Source organism: Acanthochromis polyacanthus, chromosome 18, assembly GCF_021347895.1.
Source record: "Acanthochromis polyacanthus isolate Apoly-LR-REF ecotype Palm Island chromosome 18, KAUST_Apoly_ChrSc, whole genome shotgun sequence".
Classification (NCBI taxonomy): domain Eukaryota; kingdom Metazoa; phylum Chordata; class Actinopteri; family Pomacentridae; genus Acanthochromis; species Acanthochromis polyacanthus.
In genome coordinates this window covers 17,490,095-17,514,288 of record NC_067130.1, presented here as the reverse complement: position 1 = coordinate 17,514,288, position 24,194 = coordinate 17,490,095, and the positions used below count along the sequence as shown (strand labels likewise).

General features: G+C 39.5%; 1 protein-coding gene across 1 annotated transcript; it reads left to right on the top strand.

The window, feature by feature from the left end:
* Positions 1–994: 994 nt before the first annotated feature.
* Positions 995–19,486, top strand: LOC110953304 (TNF receptor-associated factor 2-like). The gene is made up of 11 exons (XM_022197247.2): positions 995–1,216; positions 5,377–5,586; positions 7,349–7,427; positions 8,548–8,646; positions 10,397–10,558; positions 10,671–10,745; positions 11,435–11,509; positions 12,579–13,145; positions 13,905–14,082; positions 14,417–14,565; positions 16,506–19,486. The coding sequence occupies exons 2-11, from the start codon at positions 5,399–5,401 to the stop codon at positions 16,722–16,724; spliced, it is 1,791 nt and encodes a 596-aa protein (XP_022052939.1). The 5' UTR covers positions 995–1,216; positions 5,377–5,398; the 3' UTR covers positions 16,725–19,486.
* The last annotated feature ends 4,708 nt before the right edge of the window (positions 19,487–24,194 follow it).

Sequence of the window (24,194 nt, the reverse complement as noted above, 5' to 3'; positions counted from 1 at the left end):
TTTAACGCTTGTACTTATTTGAATACTAGAGGTTTTTATTTCTTGTTTTACAGTGTAATGAAAATGTACAGATGCATATAGTGGCATGAAAAACTATTTAAACTTTAGCACAGCTTCAGTAACCTAAGTAATTAAGCATTATTACTAATACCACACTATAACAATATCAGACTTTAACTTGTAATTGAGTACTTTTAGAGTAGTTTGTTTTTCAGTGTTGGTTTGTAAATCTGAAATAGAGAAGACTAAAGTCAAATATCTAAAAAAAAAATATTTTTATATATTTTTAATCAGAATATTTAAATATTTGTACTTAGTCCTATTCCACTACTTTGTATTAGTAGTTTTACATCAATCTAACTAGACGTGTGAATATTTGAGGAGTTCATTTGCAAAAACAGGTAACTCCGTTTTCAGAAAACTCATTTTTTATTGTTTACTTGAGATAATAATAATAACACTAATAATTTATTTTTTCTCTATTTTGTCATGTATTTTTCTACCGAGTCAAATCCACTCAACTTCAGTTTCACTGATATTATCTCAAGTAAACAATAATAAACAATAATAAAAAAAAAGTTTTCAGAAAATTTCTCAAAATAGAGTTAACTGTTTTTCGTTAGCCTAATAGCATAGTTGCCTAAGTCATGAAGGCCAAAAAATGACTTAGGCAATTATGCTATTAGGCTAACGTTTTGTAAACTCTTCATTTCATCCACCACTGTTCATAACATTTATATTTCCTTCATGCCCCCATGTAGGATGACAACAAAACTGTTCTATAAAAGTACATAACTAAATACATATTGCAGTGGATTCATGTAGTTGAATAAGGAGCATGAAGACACATGCACACATTAAACCCAGATCAGTGTGTGATGTACAGTACATGTGTGGAGGAGCTCTGGTTGTTTACTCTCCTCCTCCGGATCGGACCCGCCTCCTCCGGACCATGGACCAATCACCGCGCGGCCTCCACGTCCCGTCTGCCTGTCAACCCGCGCTCAGCCCACCGCATGACGTAACACCCAGTCTGAAAGTGCAATGGCGATATTGGACAATAACAGCCGTCGCGTTTGGGGACCACATCTGTACTATGTGGTTAACGTTAAAGAAGACACCTCCAGCCGGCCGCAGAACCACGTTTAATCTCGGAGCGCAGCGCGACCAGGAGCGGTGATCAGACGGCCGCTGCCCGCGATGACAGCTTAGTGCGGTGAGTGCAAACTCCGGCGGCTGCAACAGCATTTGCACAAGGCTTTTCCACTAAATGGTCTCTTGCAGGCTTCACATTTGAAAGGGGCGTGGCGGCGCTGGGTACCACTTCTCTGAAGGATGCTGATAGCTTAGCAACAAGGAAGGAGAAGGAGGCAGAGCGGAGACAATGGATGTGTGGTTTGTCAGCGCCGTTACCGGGCAGGCTGAGAGCAGACACGGAGAGAGGCCACCGTCTCCCGTTGGAGCTGAGAGGAGCAGAATGTAAACAAAGGGTGTGGGCCTTTCAGCTGGCCTCAGGCTCTGCCAGACAACCAGCACTGCTGGAGGAGGATTTTACACATATCATGTACTCATGTCTGAACACTGATCAGTTCTGATTTAGCAGGGGCCCCAAACGAACCCAGGGGCCTCATCTACTATATTAACCCACTGCACTGCTCACTAGCTCCTCAACTGCAGCCTTTATTTATTTACCTTCTGTGATCATATGTCTTCAGTTGAGCTGCGACCAATAATGGATTAGTTGTCAACTGTTAAATTAATCAGTCTGAGAATATTTTTAAGAAAAAAAAGCAGGAACTTTCTGATTCCGCCTTCTTCTACTGGAATATTTCCTGCTTATATGGCGGCACCTATAATCCTTAACTATGACAGCAGAAAGAGGGTAAACGCTCAATCATACCTTTCATATTTTCCAAATTCCTTTCCTATTTTTCTAAAGTCCAACACGATGGTATCTAATTTTTTGTTTTCAGATCAACAGCGAAAAACTAAGAGATGAGTGCTGAAAGTAGAGATTATTTTCATTGTTGACTAATCTGTCTGTTCAATCGGTCAGTTGTTTAGCCCATAAAATGTCAGGAAATGGGAAAAAATGTTGATTAGTATTGAAATTTTGCACACACTGCTAATATCTGAAGAATGATTAATTCTGCATCACCAGGGGCCCCATATTAACACACTATACTGCTCACCAGCTCCTAAACTGCTGCCTTTATTTGCCTTTTGTTATCATGTCTTCAGAAGAACTGGAATGATTGATTGATTAGTTGTCAGCTATTAGAATCATCGCCAGCCCTTTTAGAAAATCGCTTACAACTAACATCTGTCTGACTTCAGCTTCTTAAATTTGACTATTTTCTGTTTTCTTTATTCCTCTATAGGCCTTCAATTGCATCCATAACTTTAGAAAGACGTTCATCAAGTAATTGTTTGGTCTATACTGTCTAAAATACTGAAACATGCTTTTTTTTGTTGCTTTAAAGCCCAGTATGATGGCATCCAGTCTCTTGTTGTCAGATCAGTAGTGAAAAACTAACAGATTAAGGCTGCAAGTAACAAATACTTTAATTGTGGATGCGTCTGTCAATTCTTTTCTTGATGAATTAGTTACTATTTTGGTCTTTGGAATGTCAGGAAATGGTGAAAAATGTGGATCATTGGTCTTACACTCATCTATTCATGTCAGAAGGCTGGTCAGTTCCATACCAAAAGGGGCCCCAGACATATTAACCCACCACACTGTTGACTAGTTTGTAAACTGCTGCCTTTATTTACCTGATGTGATGCATTTGTTTAGTTAAGCTGCAGCGATTAATGGAGTCGTTGTCAGCTATTAAATGAATTGCCAACCGTTTTGAAAATGATTAATTAATTTAAAAAATGTAAAAATTTTCTGACTTCAGCTTCTTAAATTTAGACTTTTTCAGTTTTATTTACTCCTCTATAGGGCTGCAGCAACAACCCATATCCCTGACTGCAGAAAGAGGTTAATCGATTAATCATTTGGTTTATACACTCTAAAACTGTGAAAAATGCGTTTTCTATTGTTCTAAAGACCGATGTAACGGTATGTAATTTCTTGTAATCAGATCAACAGTGAGAGATTAGAGCTGCAACAAACGATTATTGTCATCCTTTGTTAATCTGGGGATTATTTTCTCAATTCATTGATTAGACTATAAAACGTCCAAACATTGTTTAAAAAAAAAGTCTGTCAGTGTTTCCAAGACTCAAGATAACAAAATGTCAACACAAAGATTTTTAGTTTTCTCTCATAGAGGAGCAAAGAAAATACAAGAACATGTTCACATTGACGAAGCTACAATCTGAGTATCTGACTTACAAACAAGCAACAACAACAAATACTCAGACCAATTAATTGTTTATTGAAATAGTTGACAGTTAATGTAATAGTTGACAACTAATTCATTACCTGACTAATGACTCCAGCTGTATTACTCTATGACAGTAAACTAAATATATTTGAACTGTACACAAAACAAGGCATTTGTCGTCTTGGGCTTTAAAGACACATTTTTCACCATTTTCTGATCGAAAATGATCAATAATTGATTGATCTAAAAATATTGTACAAATTAATTGACGATCAAAATAATTGTTAGTTGCAGCCCTAATTTCACGTTTATTACTGCGCAAAGGAACATGCCGGAGTTATGTGACGATCGGCGTATGTTTGTCTGTCGTCTGTTATTCCATCTGTGCACAACATTACTCAAAAAACGGACTAACGGATTTGGATGAAATTTACAGGGAAGGTCAGAAATGACACAAAGACCAAGTGATCAGATTTTGGCAGTGATACGGCACATAGTCTGGATCCACGGATTTGTTAAAGATTTCTGTATCATTGCAAGATAGCGGGACAGCGTCACTGTAACCATGACTACAAGTGAGCGCTACATCAGCGGCCTGATTGCTACCCTACTACAAATTGACCACGGACTTATCAGAACTTGTCTGTCAGAAATGATACAAGGAACAATTGATTAAATTGTGGTCCCATCAATTCCGGCCGCCCGCTACATATTTAGGTGACGCGATTTGGTATGTACACAAGCATAACACACACCTGTTTTCAGCGTAGGGTCATTTTGTTTGTGGATACATCCACAGCGTCCTTATTTATTGGCACCCCTGGTTAAGATGTGTTGAAAGCCTTAAAATAAATTCAATTTTTATTGCAGAAGCATACTCTCACACTGAAAATTGTACAAAAATGTATTATAGGAGAAGATTAGGTGCTGTTTTGTTGGCAAAAGGGGGTTGTACAAAGTATTAACATCAGAGTTGCTAATAAAGGTGACACACATGATTTGATGTAAAATAATTATTTTTTAATGTGTGATTCCCCCCCCCCCCCCCCCCCCCCCCCCACTGAATAAATGTACTTTATTTAAAGGTTGGATTTTGGGTTTTTTTTCATTGTGGTCCTATATTGTTTAGAAAAAAATGAATTTATTAGAAGCTAAAGAACACATCTTAACCAGGGGTGCCAATAATTATGGAGGGCACTCCATAATGATAAATGAATGGCCATATTCTATAGTGTCGTGATTTCTGATCACCAATAACTAATAAACAAATGCTGCATTTATAAAAAAAAATATAATAAAATGTTGCATTTCTGACAATGCCATATTGGGGGAATGAACAGCCTTGGCAGAGTGCTGTGCTCTCTGAGTGCTTTTCTCGTTTACTGTTGATCTGATAACAACAAATTAGATGCCATCACATCAGGCTTTAAAGCAATACAAAAAGCATTAATCATTATTTCAGACTAAATACGATTAATCAATTAACCTCTTTTTGCAGTCATTGTTTTGAACCTGTTTCCACCGGCTTTGACATCTCTGCTTAACAACTTCTCATGTAAACATTAGAGAGCCATGGCAAATGACTTAAGCTGAATTGGACGAGTTTAGGATCCTATTTAGAAGCAGAATTTACTTAATTTATCTATGTGAGAAAAAATACAGTTTCTCCGATTTTTTTCTTTAATAGCTCTTTGTTTAGTCTAAAAAATATTGGAGAATCTCAATTATTGCATATTCATATTGCTTTTGTTTTTTAATGAGCTGTGAAAAAAGATGTTGAATTTGCTATCATAGAAAAGTGGAAAAAATGAAAAATATTCCCATTTGAGGAGCTGAATTTAGTGGGTTTTCTGTATTTTTGCTCATAATGTCATGATTTCAACTCTAGATCTCTGCTTGGTTTCAATTTAAGTTTGGAAATAATGAAGTTGCCACGCAGACGTCGGATCACATTTTGGCCCATTAGCATTTAGTGAAGGTATGAAGAAGCTCAGCTCCTAAGGTTGCATCTCCAGGACTTGACACTTTGCTTCTTTCCCAGGTGTGACGTGTGAACAGACACCATGGCCACACAGGAACCGTCCCCTCCTTCGTCCATGGAGAGCAATAAACCCGGCTTCCCTAAGAAGATCCTGGGCAACAAGCTGGAGGACAAACACCTGTGCAACTGCTGCCACAACATACTCAGACGGCCGTTTCAAGCCCAGTGTGGACATCGCTTCTGTTCCTACTGCTTCAACAGGACTGTGAGGTGAGGAGCTGTAGCGTTTATTCTGGTCATGTCTTTAGTGGACGTAGAAGCACTCAGATCTTTTATTTGAGCAAAGCAACCCATACCAGTGTAGAGCTATATCCAATATTATTTATATCGCAATGTATTAATCCCTTTAATATGTAGCTATGCTAACCTTACAGAGCTTTATAGCAACTCATTAGCTCATTCAGCTTTCAGCTCATTATTTTGCTGTTTGTTCCATAAAGTTACTGTGTAGATTCACTCTCAGCTTAACAAGGCAACAAAAAAGCTCTAAAAAAAATCCTCTGAACATTAACTGCTCATAACCAAACAGCAGACACAGTGACTAGCTGACCAAGAGCCAACAAGAAAAGCACTCAGAGAGCACAGTACTCCGCCAAGGCTGTTCAGTCTTCGTATGTATTCTGATGGATGAAATCTGTAAACAATTCATGGTCTGCAGTGGTCGATTTGTAGTAGAATCGCAATCATGTGATCATCAGCAGGCAGCGGACGTAGTGTTCACTTGTTGTCATAGTTGCAGTGACATCGTGCCGCTATCTCGCAACGATGTGGAAATCTTTAACAAATCCATGGATCCAGACTATGAGCCGCATCACTGCCAAAATCTAATCACTTGGTCCTTGTGTCATTTCTGACCTTCCCTGAAAACTTCACCTCAATCCCTTTGTCTGTTTCTGAGTAATGTTGCAAACAGACAGACAGACAGACATACAGAGGGACAGACCAATGCCGATCATCACATAACTCTGCTGCATTCCTTGTCAAACTAAACATTGCCTCAGGAGGTGGTGGAACCAAAATCAGTGTTAAAATAAAGGGGGGGAAAAAGAAAATTAAAAATGCAAAATGAGATAAAAACAATTTTGTTTCTTTTTTTATTTATCATAAACTAAATAAAACAGCTTGTCTTTTGTTCTTTTGAATTCATGTTGAAGTCAGTTTTGTTCAAAAAACTTTATGCAGTTTTGAATGTGTGTTAGGTTCATAAATGAGGAATGAAATAAGTCATAGTTGTTCTTTCTTCATGGATTTTGGATTCTCACAAATGATACACAGATTGAACAACTTCTGACAATATGTCAATGTTATGCTCACCAAATTACCAAAATTCGCAAGAAACAAAAACTGATGTGTTTTCTGGGGGATTTTGTTCTTTGTTTTTGGTTCAGATGTTTTTAAAATTATTTTTTTAAAGCATGTGTTTTCTGTTTTTGTTTTTTTGAAAAAAAAAGGAAACAAAATATGAAAAAAAACCTGATGATATCCAGACTGTTACATTACAGAATAATATTTACTGACACATTCCAGTGTGTGTAAGCAGCATTTTAATATAGTAGTTGGTCAAAGTTTAACACAGTGCAGCACAACTTACAGGCCTTTTATTGGTTTTTCAGAATAAAATATTACAACTACTAATTACTAACTGTAGCTGTAAAATGTAAAGTGTAGCTATTAGTGAATGCATAAGAATGACTTTATCAGTGCTGGTGGGCTATTTATAACTACTTAGTATACTACTGAGTGGCTTTATGTACACCAATGCATCATAATGCATTTGTTTACTAAATCTTGCATTAATTATCTGAATCTGTTAAAGAACAAATCTAAAAATCTTCTGAATTCTGGTGTAAAATAGCAGAGAACGGAAATACTAAAGTAAATACAAGTACTATTGAGCGAATGTACTTTTCACCACTGGCTGTCTGATGTTTGCTTGTTTTCGTCACCAGTTGATGTTGTCGTCTCATTGCAGTAATGGACCTCAGAAATGCAACGCCTGCATTAAAGAGGATATTTTTGAGGATCCTACATCGATTTTGAAACAAGGATGTGTGAGTATGCAAGTATTTTATCAACTACAGAATCAAGTTTTCCTTTAATTGAATCTCCGAGAGAATTATGGACATAGACTGTATTATAAACAGATGGCATGGTAGAGATGAAGGCAAAATATCTCAAAATGGTGACCAGAGTCTGTATAGTAGTGAGTGGAGGTGGAGTTGTGATACTGAGATCAAAAGTTGATTGTGATTTGTCAGACAATCACCTACAATTTTAACAAGAAAAGCACTCCGCCAAGGCTGCTCATTCCCCCATATGGCATTGTCAGAAATGCAGTATTTGTTTATGAGTTATTGATGTGTACGTTATGTACGGATACCAAATCGTGTGACCCAGATACGTAGTAAGCGGTAGGAATTGATGGGACTCGGAAACATCCCACAATTTAATCAATTGTTCCTAGTATCATTTTCAATGCATAAGTCCTGATGAGTCGATTTATAGTAGGATCCATAGACTGTAGTCACTGGCTCCAAAAATCCAAGATGTCAACCAGGAAGATGCTTCATTTTCTCAGTGCAGAAATGAATGGGTGATGTCACGGGTGCTACGTCCATCTTTATATACAGTCTATGGTAGGATCGCAAGCATGTGATCATCAGCAGGCACTTGATGCAGTGTTCACTTGTTGTCATAGTCACAGTGATGCTATCTCGCAATGATACAGAAATCTTTAACAAATCTGTGTATCCAGACTATAAGCCGCATCACTGCCAAAATCTAAGCACTCGGTCCTTGTGTCATTTCTGATCTTCCCTGAAAATTTCATCCAAATCTGTTAGTCTGTTTTTGAGTAATGTTGCACACAGACAGACAGACGGACAGAAAGACAAACGGACGCCGATCATCACATCACATAACTGTAATAACTGAATTACCATCATTTCTGAGCAAAAATGCCAAACATGTACCAGCTACAGCAACTAAAATGCTGCTTTTTCCATTCTGTGATAGTACACACAACATTAAATCGTAAATATCATCAATCGTCAGTTAAGCTTACAGTAGGTTGTGTGACATGTTGAATGTACAGCTAAATGATCTCTGTAATGGGCCAGCTGGAGAGATGCGGTGTGACAGCATATGCTTTGCTGTCTCTTGTTTTTTCAGGCTTTTCCAGACAATGCAGTTCGAAGGGAAGTTGAAAGTCTGTCAGCTGTTTGTGTCAATGAAAGTTGTACTTGGAAAGGCAGCATCAAAGACTACGAGGTGAGGTGACCTGTCCCCTACTTTAGTGATTTGTTTTCCTTCACATTTTTTGTGTGTAATCGTTTTTGTTTTTAGTTTTTAAATGTCCCCAAAATATGTCATTAATCTGTATTGTGCTTTTTGGGCTCAACTTGCTGGGTCACTGAAGTTTTGATTCCTCAAATCAGCTGCTCTTCATTCTGTCGACTCAGCGTCATGAGTTCATTAAAACCTGCTTTGTCCTGCTGAAAAACTGAAGATGACATTGTAGCAGACTCCCCAAAATAAAAATATATACCTGGAAATGTGCAATATGTGGGCTCTTCAACATGTTTACAATAGAGGGTTGTGGCCGCTCCACTGATGAACGACAAATAAGTAGCATAACTCAGCAGCTGTATAGTCAAAGTTTGTAAAGCAAGAGGAGTTGAAACAATGTTATGTGTTAAAGTGGCAGGCCACAAAGCACAATCACTGAAAGATACAGCTGAAAGAAAATACAATAATAAGAACTAGAAAAGCAGTCAGAGAACGCAGTACTCCGCCAAGATGCTCAGTTGTTAAGTCGTTTCCGACTGCTGAAATCGGAAAAAATTCATGGCAGAAATCACAGAACCATAGAAAGCATCCATTTACTATAGATGTACCCATAAACAAAATGACCTTGCGCTGAGCACAGGCGTATGTTATGCATGTCTACGAATCGCTTGACCTAAATATGTAGTGGGCAGTGAAAATTGATGGGACTCAGAAACACCCCCACAATTTAATCAGTTGTTCATTGCATGATTTCAGATGGAGGAGTACTGATAAATCCACAACGGTCGATTTGTAGTAGAATCAAAACCATGTGATCGTCAGCAGGTAGCTGGCGTAGAGTTCACTTGTTGTCATAGTTACAGTGACGCCGTGCTTCTACCTCGCAATGGTACAGAAATCTTGGACAAATCTGTGGATCTAGACTATAAGCTGCATCACTGCCAAAATCTAATCACTTGGTCCTTGTGTCATTTCTGAATTTCCCTGAAAATTTCATCCAAATCTGTTTGTCCATTTTTGAGTAATGTTGCTCACAGATAGACAAACAGACAGACAAGCATACGCGGATCGTCACATAACTCCACCCTTCCTTGGCGGAATAATAAAAGAAACAACACAATAAGCGATGAACCTCTACCACTGACTGATGACACATGTCTGTAAACTGTCGCTGCAGTAAAAAGTAATTTATCTTTATCAAACACATGAACAAAAAGAAAGTGAGGTTCATCACTCAGTTACTTGAAATTAAAATTGCTGCGTAGATTTCAAAAATACTATCACAATACAACAACAGCACCTAAACAAGCATCATCTGTCATCTTATATTTCACATCCCTTTCATCATTTCACCATAAGAACACTGCATGAGGTGCATACATTCTCCACACACCTTCTGTGCTTATAAATACCAGTTTATTTGTGGGAAATGATGTATGCTTGGTTTTTATTTATGCATTTGGCCCCTGGGCTCTGTGGGGCCCAGACCATCTGCTGCAGGACTCCTCGTTCTTCTTGTGGCTGAAGAGAGTTCTTCATGACTCTGTGTGGATGTTTGGACTCGTCGTCCTGCTGCACAGTGAATTTGGGACGTCTCCCTGATGGATAACAATCTAAAGTGCTTAAAGCTTCTGCACGGAACTGTTCCATATGTCGGCAGCTCAGACTCCCAGCACGACACAGAGGTTAGCGTTCTGCCACAGCGGCTCAACTTAAACTCCTCTCTCCACAGATGAACCACGAGGGGAAGTGTGAGTTCATGATCATCCCCTGCCCTTCCTGCAAAGAACGAATCCGCTTCAATGAGCAGGAGCGCCATAACGAGCGAGAGTGCCCAGAGAGGACGCTCAACTGCAAGTACTGCAAGGAGCCGTTTCACTTCAAAAATATCAAGGTTAGAAATTATTTATTTAGACTGAAGATGCTCGGCTGCTCTGGGCCCGTGCCGCAGATCACAGCAGCTGTTTGTGCGCCATTAAAAGAAACGGTGTCGCTCTTTTTTTCAGGCACATGATGAGATCTGTCCCAAGTACCCGATGATCTGTGAGGGCTGTGCCAAGAAGAAAATACCCAGAGAAAAGGTAAGCCTGGAAACAACACACACACCAGGTGGAAGCTTCGTGGTGCAAACAGCTACAACAGTTTGTGGTACTGGCATTAGATGAGTGCTTACACCCGGGCATCTTTAAAAGAATGAGATAGTCGGTTGAATTATTTTGTTTGAAAAACACTGCTCACCCTAATACTTGAAAGAAAATGGTCATTCTACATATTGTAGATATTTTACAACTGAGATTTTTTTTGTTTCCATTTTGCCCTCTCTGCTCTGTCTAAACACTGCCTGCAGTTCAGCCAAAAAGAAATTATTTTTGAATTTTTGTCACATGAGTGTTGATTGTAGCTGAAGTCACTAATGGGCTTTTTGGTTGCATTTTATTTTATCTTTTTTAGAATCTCATGTGAATGTTTTTTTTATGGATTTCTTATTTAAAAAATGCAGAAGGAGGGATTTTTGACAAAAACAGAGCAGAACAGCACCTCTAAGACGATCAGCTCAAGTTCAAAGACCACTGCAAACAGTTATTTTTCTAGCTACTGTCTATGTGTGGATTAGGACAGCTAATTTTAATTTTTACACTCAAGTGGTTAAAAGAGTCATTCAGGATTCCAGAAATATTGTCTGAAAAGCAGTTGATGTCAGCAAGCCTGGCTAAGTTTGTGCATTGATTAATGGCTTTTTACTGGTTTTATTATTCTTTGTTTTTCTTAGTATGTGGACCATATTAAATTCTGCAGCAAATTCAGAACTCCGTGTCGATTTCACGTCGTGGGATGTGACATGTCTGTAAGTAGCTGTTTGTCTTTGTCTGTAATGTCTTTATATTATGTATATGTATTACTCTTTACCATCCTAGATTTATTGTTCCAGTTGAATATATGCATTTATTTACACCACATTACTGATATTTAACACTTTGTTCTTTGCCACTTTGTCCTTGTGACCAGTGTGTTAGTGATTAGGTGGCCTGACATCTGCTCTCATATCAGACTAAAGCACTATCTCATCAAACTACTATAAATTCCAGCTGATACAAAATTTAAAATAGATAAATAAATGTGAAAAAATGCGCATTTGTCAAGCGAGGATGGTACTGGAGATCCTGAAAGTTCCTGTAAGTGAATATACAGTATATGGATGTACCTATATTTCTTTGGCTTGCTGTACTGTACACCCATCAGATTCTACTGATCTTAGAGGCCTTACAAGTTGATGAAATGTCAACCAAAAACTGTATATTTAGTAGGAAATATGAACTTTTTTGGGCTTTAATACCGTACTTGTTGGGAAATGATTCACTTTTTAAATTTTCCAGGAATAGTAATTCATAATTTGGCCTCTGGTAGAGACATTTAATCATTTGGATCTGCTAGAGACAGTTTAGTCTGTGTTCTAGACACATTTCATGGCTGTGGGAGTTTCTTGAGATATTGAACCTTTAAAAACGGTTTCCCAGATATGACATTTTTAAGGGCGACATTACAAAAACCTCCCAGATCTGAAAACATGCTGCCAAAACATTTTGCAGACCCTTTTGAGTCCCTAAATAACAAATGAGTAAACTGAGAACAAAACCCAAGATGGCACACTAACATGTTTCCTGAATTTTGTCTGAGTTGATACAGACCGACACTATTGGTCCAGGGACACTATTAATGCTGCTGAGGAGAGCCTTGTGTAAGATTCAACTCTCCTCCTAACCCCAAAACTATATTCTTTCAGTCACTTACACAGCTGAGCAGTTTCTACTTATTTTTCCAGTCAATTCAATTTTGTTGTTGTATTTCACAAAGCAAAATATGCCATCTTTTAGCACTTTACATAGTAAGGTGACGACCGTCCTCCCATTTTGCAGGTGGAGAAGGAAAAGATTCATGACCACGAGCGCGCCTACGCCTACGAGCACCTCAACCTGCTGCTGCACTACATTATGGGCATGAAAGTGAGCATGGAGGGCCTGCAGCCCCAGGGACTGGAACTAGCCGGACACAAACTGGTGGAACTCCAACAATCCCTCAGGGAACTCGAGGCCAGAGTCTCCCAGCTCAGCACCACCTCCTCTGGGCCTCCCGTGCAGGGAGCCGCCGCCTCCTCCTCATCCTCCAGCTCCGGCCCTCCTGGTCCACCCACCTCGGCCCCTCTCCCTCCACCTCCCACTCTGGCTCCCACTCTCTCCGTGTCTACCTCCTTCACTCCTCTGCCCAGCTCGGTGGGAGCAGCGCTGGAGCTCCAGCTCCACAGCGAGAAGACCAAGGTGGCCGAACTGGGCCGCAGGTGCACCGAACTGGAGGTGAAATCTGGAACGTTTGAAAATGTGGTGTGTGTCCTGAACAGAGAGGTGGAGAGGTTCGCCACCACCATGGAAGCCAGCAACCGTCAGCATAAACTGGACCAGGACAAGATCGAGGCCCTGAGTAATAAGGTATGAGATCACACAAGGACTGCTGTGGCTCTCCTCTGTCTCCCAGTCGTATCTCAGTCCAATCTAAACACAAACATGATACACACATTTTTAGGTTCGCCATAACCTATACTTACTGAAACAGCCAGTTCAAATAAAGTTCAATAATTTTGCGAAAATGTTTTTGGTTTTTTTAAAGTTTTCTGTTAGTATCAAAGTAATATTCTGAGAGGAAATTCACAATTTCTGAGATTAAAGTCATACATGTAAGAGAAATAAACTCACAAAATTACAGGAAAAAACACAGAATTGCAAGAAAAAATCCAATATTCTCTGAGATTGTAAAGTCAGAAATTTGCAAGAAAAATGAGGAATTTTCTGAGATCAAATGCACAAATTACAACAAAATAGGGGTATAGGGAAGTAATGGCAGTCCACTTTGCACAGGTGGATCAACCTGATCACAGCTCATGCGTTGTTTGCTGTGTATTATCCCTGCAGTCAAAGGCCTCATCAAAATATACTTTACAATGAGATATAACGATTAGGAAATGCTTGGGATTTTAAAATTGTAACTTTAATGTCAGAGAATATAACTGCAAGGTTTATTTTCACAAATTTGCAACTTGAATCTCAGAGGATATCAGAGTTTTATTCTTAAATGTATAGCTTCAGTTTTCCATCATAACCAACAACAGCGCTATTACACCATCGTAGATGATTGCAAGTCAGTTATTATTTGCAAATATTAAATAGACCAAGTATGTGTTTATTTTCCAGGTCCGACAGCTGGAGAGGACGGTGGGGCTGAAGGACCTGACAGTGGCGGAGATGGAGGGCCGGCTGAGGGAAATGTCCGCCACCACCTTTGATGGCGTGTTTGTCTGGAGGATCTCAGATTTTGCCAAAAAGAGGCAAGACGCCATCGCAGGTCGAGCCCCTGCCATGTTCTCACCAGGTAATGCCGTCCAGTTATGAAACAGTAGATGTTTTTGCAGTTAGTGAAATTTTGGACTCAGACGTACATAAAAGGCAATTGATGATTATCTATGATGACATGGTCGACCACAAGACTTGTGTGCTGTTTAATGTGCTCCAGTGTTTTATAAGACCTTGTGAACCAGGACAGCATTTCTGTGGCTGTATGGCTGACAAAGTTAAGCTGGTGTGTGGTTAAAATTAGTCATCTGTGGGTTGTTTATGTTAAGAAATAATCAAATATCGATTGTTTATGCGGCAAACTATTTTTGCTAACTAGTTTGCGCCTATTTTCCTTTTCTTTTTCTTTCCAGCCTTCTATACCAGCAAGTACGGCTATAAGATGTGTCTACGGATCTATCTGAATGGAGATGGGACGGGGCGTGGCAGCCACTTGTCCTTGTTCTTTGTGGTGATGAGGGGACTGAGTGACGCTCTGCTCAAATGGCCCTTCAACCAGAAGGTAAAAGATATAGATAAAGGATATTCACTACGGATTTTCAACCTCTTTTTATGTACTGAACACTTAACTTGTGCCTGTTATTTTTTTTACTCAAGTACCACCATGCTGTACTTATAAAAATATGCATGATCAAATTATTTACCTGTAGCTCTACATGAAGTACAACACAATTCAAAGGAGCAGAGGAAAGCCAAAACAGCACTTATTTCTCACAACACTATTTGTTACACAGTAAACAGTAAGCTGCTGTTATGTACATGTCATGTACTTTTTGTCTTTATTGTTAAAAATTTTCAACATATTTCTGTAAGAAACTTTTTTTATTTTTAAAAAATGTAAGCAGGAAAGGCTCATTGAGAGTAAGGATCTCTATAACAAGATTGTCCTGGCCCAGACAGACATATAAACATGAAACTATTTAAATAAGACGAGTCCATTGCAGTATCTTAAAATCTAGTGCAGTGATCATGCAGGGCCAATGTGAGTTAGTCATAACATGTACATCTGAATGTATCTGCCTCCAAGTTTTGTGAAGTTGCTATGGATTCATTTGAGGAGATCTCTTTTAAATTCAAGCAGTTTTGCAGCTCACTACACACAAAGGTGGCAGCGTACTTTCGTCCCACTTTTCCCAGTTCAGTTCAGACTCAGGGTAGATATACCAGTAATAAATCCTGGGACCAAGTACAACAATTTCCCAAGCTTTTATTTTAAAGATATAGAGCCGTAGATATAAATAAAGCAGATCAAGCATAGCTTTGTAAATAAGAACTTTCTGGTGACTTTGCCTATGACTGGACAAGGCCAGTTTGAGTGAACAGCAGCAGACAATGGTGAATAAGAGATTTAACATTTGTAATAAACTTCAGTGCTCTGTGGAAGATTAGATCTAATAGATCTAGGCATTAAAGTGTCGGCAGTAAGTCTCATTTAACATGTCTTCAAATATTTCCATCTTTTTGTGGAGTGGAACCATCCTCATACTACCAAATATGTCTTAATGAAATACTTCTATACATATTAATTATCAGTTTCTGCGAGGAATGTCAAGTTCTTTAAGCTCCTGATCCAATCCAAGTCATTTAATGTTTACTATGTGTTGATATCTGTTGCCATTAACCCTTTAAGCTGCAGTCAATTCCAGCCGTTTTCAGTACAAAAAATCGCTAATATTCTATTTTTAAATAAAAAAATTATGAAAAATACGGGGAATATTGGACGCACATCGCGAGGTGCATTTCCTTGAAAATGACCGATTCAGGGATTTTATAGCGACTTCAGGACATGTTTTGGACAAAATAGTTTAGTGGCTTGTGTTGTCTGGATGTAAAAGGTTGGATTATGGCCGTTTTTTGTGGAATCTTTTTTTCTGTGTGTAATAATGAACCCGGAAATGTGAGTCGCGCTGTGTGCGTTGAAGCCGTGTATAGAGAACGGATGGATGAATATTCGTTTTTGTCGGACAAATGTGTTTTTCTCACCCGCTGTGGTAATCGCATCTGAAAGTGGTTTATACCAGCGGATTCATGAGAATCTAAGCTTTCCATCGGCGTATAGTGTTTGTATAATCGCGTTTGCAGCCGTCGGACATTCTTGAAATTCCTATGCAAATTAGTAAGTGTACCGCCGGCGGTACACCTACGACGCACTGAAGCGCAAAGGGTTAATCTATAGAATGCACACTTCAAATATTGTAGATCGGCTGTAGTACCTGGTTGCGCCACCCGGTGCCTCTTACTGTTTAATACTGTAGTGACCAAAGGAGGCAAGCAAAAGGGCACCATGACCAAGTCTTCTGAGAGGAGTAATGACCTTCCATTTACCAGATGAGGTTGTATTGCAGTAAAATGTGAGAGAGGTTACACATTTTTCTGGGAGACACACTGTATTTTTACAGACATTGTTCCATGCGTACAAACACAATCTCTGGTTCCTTCCAGGTGACTCTGATGCTGCTGGACCAGAGCAACAGGGAGCACATCATCGATGCCTTTCGACCTGACGTCACTTCCTCCTCCTTCCAGAGGCCTGTCAGTGAGATGAACATTGCCAGCGGGTGTCCTCTCTTCTGCCCGCTCTCCAAGCTCGACGCCAAGAACTCTTACATCCGTGATGACACCATCTTCATCAAAGCGATTGTGGACCTCACTGGCCTCTAGGCGACTCCGCAGGGTGGTACAGTTTGACAACCAGGCAGCTCTTTGACCATTAAGGCTTCATTTTGGCTCAATTGTGGTCCCTTTAGGGCTCTGTTCGGGCATCTCGCTGTCCCCTGCAGCTTTGGGGTGACAAACATGCTTGCGACTGTGTGCTGCATGTGGCCGCTCAGTCCAGACGGCGCCGGCATCGTCATACCTGGTGGTGTGTGTGTGTGAGAACCGCCGTCATCGCTGTACATTTTGGGTGCAAAACTTCTCTTTCTTTTGACATCACATCATCGCCGCTATGGTGATGGAATCAGTTCTGCACATACGTTTTCAGTTAAAGGACGCTGAAGTGAGCAGCAGTGCCGTGTGGTCAGTGCAGTGTTCAGCAGAAGCAGAGATGTTGCGATGAAGATTGAACAGTGTCTTTTTTATCTCCCGCCTTCGAAGGGTTGGGAGGCTGCAGAACATGCAGACTGTGTTAGAGCAGGATTGTAGATTCCTGATAGTTCATGTGATCATTCTGATAAAGCTGGCAGTAGACTTGTAATAGAGTTAGAGCGTGGCTTGATGCTTCTTGAAGATTATGGATGTTGTGAGCTTCCAGTGTCGAGTGAATTTGCATAGACAAACGTGGAGTTATGTTATGAATAAGATTACAGGCATTCTTTCTTTTGGGTTTTTGAGCAAAATGCATGCCGCTGGCGTTTTAAGTATAAAATTGCTCCTTATTTCGACTGAGCTTCACGAAGGTTCCTCGTTCGTTGTTAAACTTGTTAGTGAATTAGCCATCCGTGATGGTGGACATTGCCTGCATGTCTTTGGAACCAGGCTATTTACATGTAAAGTTAGTGTTGCGTATTTGTTCCTATTAGGGGTCGGTGGTTCTGGTTGGTGGTTTGGTACATCTGTGGAAGATACAGTGGAGTTACCAAGGAGTCAGGGCAGCTTGCCAAGTCAAGCCTGAGGCATAAAACTTACATGCGTTTTTGTCTCTGACAAACATACATCGCTGGAGTTTTCCCCAGGATATGCTCACTAGCTCACATCTCAACACATAGTGCTGTGCCCCACCACAGATTGAGGTCAACTCAGATTCCACGAAATGAAGGAATTGTTCGTTCCTTGTTTTCTGTCCATACAGTTTACAGTGCGTATGTGTTTCTGCTGCTATAAGATAGAATACTGATGTGAATCTAATATATATGTTGGTGCAAATATACAAATGTGTGTGGAGGTAGACGGGCTGGAAACAAGAGATTGTAATACGCTGTTGTAGGGCCATTGTTGACATTATTTATTGCAGATGGATGTTGAGTGCAGCCCCAGATTAGTGTTTTAGTGTGCTCTCACAGATTTCCAATAAGGCACCACAAATCGAATCATGATATCCAATTAAAGTGAGATGTAATTTTTCTACCAGAGATTGCTGTTACTTAGCATGCATGCTGAGGTTTTAAGGTTCACGCTGGCCTGTTTGGAAACCAGTCTCGACCTGTATTGAAACCTCTCTGTGCATGGGAGGCTTCAATTCATATTCACTATGGAGCTCCGCGTCGGTTTACCCCGTGAGCCGCGCGCGAACGCATTTATTTGTATTTGTTTGGATGAAACTAATCGCAGAATAGTTATTATGTTATATCTGGCGCCACGTCTGCTCGACAGAAGAGGCCGCCTATATTCATAGCAATTTATAAATATGTATCTTTCATATCATAATGTTGAAATAATCTATATATCAATGTTAATATACACAAGATATTATAATAAACATAGTATTACTGAATACCTTATTAATTCTATATCTATATACCAGCTTTTTGTTTGATGGTTTGAACAGGCCAGGACAACCCCTTAGGATTCTTTCTAGAGTGCAATATGTGATCAGACATCTCGGCTTTAAGGGTTCACAGAGATCACACTCGACTCATTTGTTGCCATTCGTTTACATTACTCATTATGGCGCCGAAGAACTGCAACCAATTTTGAACTCTCCAAGGAAATCCGGTGCTTTCCTTGTCATTAAACATACGCTGCATGGGAATCTCTAGTCAGTGGCTATTCATAACTGGCTGAGCGGGCTTTTAGAAGGACCATTTTAATGTCGAGGAGTTCTTGCTATATACAGTAAGTGGGTTTCTATTCTTAGCTTAAAACCTTTCAATGAAGACTGAGCATGTAATGAGTAGGATTACATGGATTTTTTTAAACCTTGAGTGTTTCTGTAACGTGCCAGAAGCAAATATTACCTCCATATACTAATGTTGTGCAAGTTGTATTTTATGTTCTATGCTAAAATATGGTGCCAAATAAGTTTGTGTGTGTGTGTGTGTGTGTGTGTGTGTGTGTGTGTGTGTGTGTGTGTGTGTGTGTGTGTGTGTGTGTGTGTGTGTGTGTGTGTGTGTGTGTGTGTGTGTGCGCGCCATTTTGAAATGATGCATGGGGTCATTACTTGTTTGAGCACCAGAGGAGATCATTACGACTGTCCCCAGATGACAGAAGACCCTCCGGAGGTTTCTGAATGTAAGCTTTAATTCAGTTGTTTTTTTTTCTTATCTAAAAACACAACAGCAGTTCTGTCATGTGATGCAGTTGACCTGAACCAACTTTATTTGTGCACTTTGTATTATTTGTTTGTCCGAACAGGGTATTTTGTTGAGTGATTTATGTACCTTGAAATCAGAGCCATATATATTCTGATGTTGATAATTGATGTATTATGCTAAAAAAAAGAAAAGAAAAGGAAATGCAGTATGTAATAAAGTTTGTTCATTTCAGTCTGTGTGAATTTTTAGTAGAAATACACTCACTAGCAGCTGTGGGAGTCATTTTTTTTTCAATATAAATACCAATACTACAAAGTCCTGAATTCAAATTCAGATAAATTATATATGAAGAGCTCATTTGCAAAAACAGATTTTTTTATTTTATTGTTTACTTGAGATAATATCAATCAAACTGAAGTTGAGTGGATTTGACTCAGTAGAAAAATACATGACAAAATAGAGAAAACATAAATTATTATTATCTCAAGTAAACAATAAAAAAAGTGAGTTTTCTGAAAATTTATAAAATGGAGTTACCTGTTTTTGCAAATGAACTCTTCATATGTGATAATATTAATACATCAGAACTGTGGCTGGAGTTGAAAAACAGACACACTACTCTCCTAACTATCAATGTGTTGGATTTACCCAGTTTTAATCTTAGTTTTATTGCTCCTGCTGTATTATTTGCTGAAACTAAAATATAGTTATTTGAACAAGCTCAAGCTTTACCTTAAAATCTTAAAGTTATTGTAAGCTGTTTAAATTATGATCATGTGTACTTGACATTTAAAACTGCAATGGATGCATGGTTATTAAAAATCAATAATAGTCATTTAAATGTTTCAGATCACCTAACTATTTTATGTAAGACTAAGATAACCCAAGAAAACACAAAATGCAGGTCCCAAATTATGATTTCATTTACTGAAGAAAACCATCTTGCCCTATGTGTCAAAGTCAGGTGTTGACTGAAAACTACTGGTTTAATATTTAATCACTTGTGTCTATTAGGCTGTGCGGTGGCTCGGTTGTTAGCATCGCCGCCAGACCCCAGCCTGGGCTTGTTATCTTTCTGAGTGGAGTTTGCATGTTCTGCTAGTGCCAGAGTGGGTTCTCACCGGGTTCTTCGGCTTCCTCTCACGGTCCAAAAACATGCTGAGATTAATTGGGGATCCTAAATTGTCCGTAGGTGTGAATGTGAGCGTGCTTGTTTGTCTCTTTATCTATCCTTGTGATAGACTGGTGACCTTCAACCTAAGTGGGATAGACTCCAGCCCCTCCATGACCCTAATGAGGAATAAGTGGTGTATAGATATTGGATAGATAGAGAGCACACTGACCAAACTATGGGCCTGGACTCTGCAACCCTTGTAAACTCTTCAGTCTCTAAAAGTTTGTATTGAAACAGGCCCACATGCTCTGGCTTGTTATCGTTTGCTTTTAAATGCAAAATCTTAATTTATTGATCTAATAAGTAGTTATATCTGTTAAATGCCTGTAGTTAAGTATAACACTCCCTGGAGCATCATGACACAGAAACACTCACAGTACAAGTACCCCCAAAATGTACTAAAATACTTGACTAAATGCACCTAGAGTTGCTTTGCACCTTCCCCCACTAGAGGGCACTGTGGCTCTTTAATAAATTCCTCTTCATGTAGTTATTCACTGAACTAAAGTAAGGCCCTGACCTAACATTGTGCTATTAAAAGAAGGGTAAATTAGATGAAATCTGGCTTTTCAGATAAATTAAATACCGGCCTTTCATTCCTGGAAGTGAACCACTGGGGCATCTTAATGAAAGTGGCCACACAGAAGAGTCTGACCCTCCAAACAACATGGTACATTGTGCTCCGCTGAGTGCGGTCTGGATGCTGCATTTAGAAAGAAATACTCATTTGTTTCCTTCAGCTTCTGCGATGCACAAAGACAGAGCTGTTGTGCTTCTTAGGACTTGTTGTACTGAACTTTTTGGGTAAAATAGGACACATTTCTTGCTCCTGCAGTAGGTGGTTTAATGTATATTACAAATGCCATCGAGATATCAAAGTTCGATCAGCTCTATGAGTCCCTGAGTGCAGAGGAAGTGAACTGCCGTAACCATGGTTACCTCTGCAGGATGTGGTTGAGGACGGTCTCTCACTTTTTTTGTCTTTCTGCAGCCTTGTGCAGATCAAAGCTTTTTCTGAGAAACACATTTATTTCTTTTAACACAGGTTAACCCACATCTATACACACATACAAATAAATGCTGTAGAAATCTATCTAATCCATCTATGTTTCTCATGAATGCATCAGTATTTATGATTAATACTCACAGGGGGCTTTTTCTACACATGATCTGAGCTACTTTAAGGATTTTGCAGATATTTCTCTGTTTTCAAGTTTGTTTTTTTGCAGTGGTGGAAAGTAACTACATTTAGTCAAACATTGGACTTAAGTGCCATTTTGAGATACTTTCCATGAGTGTCTCCATTTTAGCCTAAATCATATCTCTACTTGGTTCCATTTCAGAGACAAATATCCTGCTTTTGACTAAGCTACATGTATTTGACAGTTAATCCAACAATAAAATGTATAAAGTTAATTATTACAGATAAAATGAATGAAGTAGTTGCAGTATTACTTGCACATTACCACATAATTTAAATATCCTGTAGTATAATATAACATTTAAAAGAGGCATTCTGCTTAAGTGTATAGTGCTTTTACTTTTGATCCTGTACATTACTTTAATACTTTAACTTAGGTAATGTTGTTGATGAAGGACTTTCATTTGTAATGGAGTATTTTGTTCTAGAGTTTGACATTTTTGTGCTATTTGTGGTTCTAAGTACACCTTAAAGAACTAAAAAACACAATTCAAATACACTGCCGGTCCAAAGAAAAAGTTGCACACACTAATACTAATACTTCGTTGAACTACCTTTAGCTTTGACTATTGCACATGTTCACTGTGGCATCGCTTCGATAAGCATGTCACAGTGTTTATCTCTGTCCAGAGTTTGATTAGTTTTCTGCCAAGATCTTATATTGATGATGGGAGAGTTGGACTGCTGCTCAAAGTCTTCTCCAGCACATCCCAAAGATTCTCAGTGTGGCTGAGGTCTGGACTCTGTGGAGGTCAACAAACATATGAAAATTAAGTCTCATGCTCCATGATCCACTCATTCACAACGTGTGCCCCCATGAATCCTCGTCATCTTGTACCATACCCATGTCATCAGGGAATAGAAACTCCAATGATGGAAAGACCTAGTCATTCGGTATATCCAGGTCATCCGCTGATTCTTTGGGAACATACGTTGCTGAAATTGACCAAGCCCAGATCATAACCCTAACCCTTACAGGCCTGTAGGTACTCGTCACGATGAGTTCATCACTTCATCCACCTCTCTTCTTACCCTGATGCCCCCATCACTTTGGAACAGGGTAAGTCTGGACTCATCAGACCACATGACCGACTGCATTTGTTCCGCTAAGACGATGGTTCTCCACTATCCGTCCAGGTTTTAATGATGCATTGGATGGTTCTTAACTTGATTTCAATAGTTTTAGAAATCTCCTTAGTTGTTTTCTTTGGTTGAAGCAGGCCAAAAAAGTTGATCCTTCTGAGACAGATCAACATCCTTTCCATGACCACAGGATATGTCTTCCAACATGGTTGTTTCAGAAATGAGAAGCTCCTCACTGCATCAGCTAGGATTAAATAAGTTGTTGCAGCTGAAACTTATTCATCACTGCAGTAATTCTCCAATGGAAGGCTCTTACCTATTTGTTTAGTTAAATCCAGGTGGTGATTTGTTCTTTGTTTGTTTGTTTGTTTGTTTGTTTGTTTGGGACAGGCAGTGTATTTTCTGAATGTACTGTCCTCATTGAACTATGTGGACATTTCTCAGTTTAGTACTATGGTGACACCTGCACTGCTGCAAAGACAGTGGAACAACTTTGTTCCTTTGCACCTGTAGATCTGGGATGACTGACAAGAACACAGAATGGAAATTCATCTTCGGTGCTCTCGTGAAGCTGTGATGCAGGTTGTCCTTGTGTGCTTCTCAGGGGGTGACTACTGACAGGAAAACAGATGGGAAATGAATGAACTTCTGACACAGAAGAATCCACTTGTCCTTCTGCTTTCCATCTTTAAGGTGAAATTATGGAAATAGACAGTACAAACAGGTGTAATAGCACTCTGTGTCCTCGCAAAACACGTGTGGAGTTTGAAAGCTTTCCAGAGTTTGAGAGCAACTCACTGAAGTCAGACAAGTCAGATCAGAAATACAGGAATTACTTAAAACCTGTTTCTTTTGGGGAAATATCCAGCTACGTAAGTGGAACTCACCAGTATGCGTGGCTCCGGTAACGTGGATAACGTACATGAAAGTTTAATAGAGAGAAGTCAAAGTTTAAATATACTCATGTTATCAAGGAACATTTTCTTCATTTCTACAGTTTCTGTACTGTGAAACATCCCAACTAATAGTAAAACCTACTTTCAATATACACACCAATCAGCCACAATATTATGACTACTGACAGGTGAAGTTAATCACATTGATTATCTTATTTTAATGCAATGTTCTGCTGGGAAACCTTGAGTCCTGACATTCATGTGGATGTTTGACAAACATTGCAGGTCAATCGACCCCCTAGCCCCCCATGGCTACAGCCGTCCTGGATGCCAGTAGCCACCCTCAGCAGGACAATGCAGTCGACACACCTCAAAAACTGGTCAGGAGTGGCCCAGGGAACACGATAGAGCGAAGGGGTTCCACACTCCCCAGATCCAAATCTTATTGAGCATCTGTGGGATGTACCAGGATAAGCCTGATCTGGGTAGGTCCCACCCTGCAACCCACCCTCCTGTGTCCATGCCCCACTGGGTCAGAGGAGTTTTAGCAGCGTAAATGGGCAGCTGGATAGCTCAGTGACTAAC

What these genes read in the sequence shown, in the direction of transcription:
- LOC110953304 (XM_022197247.2), top strand. Translation starts at nt 5,399, where the DNA reads ATGGCCACACAGGAACCGTCCCCTCCTTCGTCCATGGAGAGCAATAAA. An exon ending in TGCTTCAACAGGACTGTGAG is followed by an intron (nt 5,587 to 7,348) that starts GTGAGGAGCTGT and finishes GTCTCATTGCAG; the next exon opens with TAATGGACCTCAGAAATGCA. An exon ending in TTCACTTCAAAAATATCAAG is followed by an intron (nt 10,559 to 10,670) that starts GTTAGAAATTAT and finishes TCTTTTTTTCAG; the next exon opens with GCACATGATGAGATCTGTCC.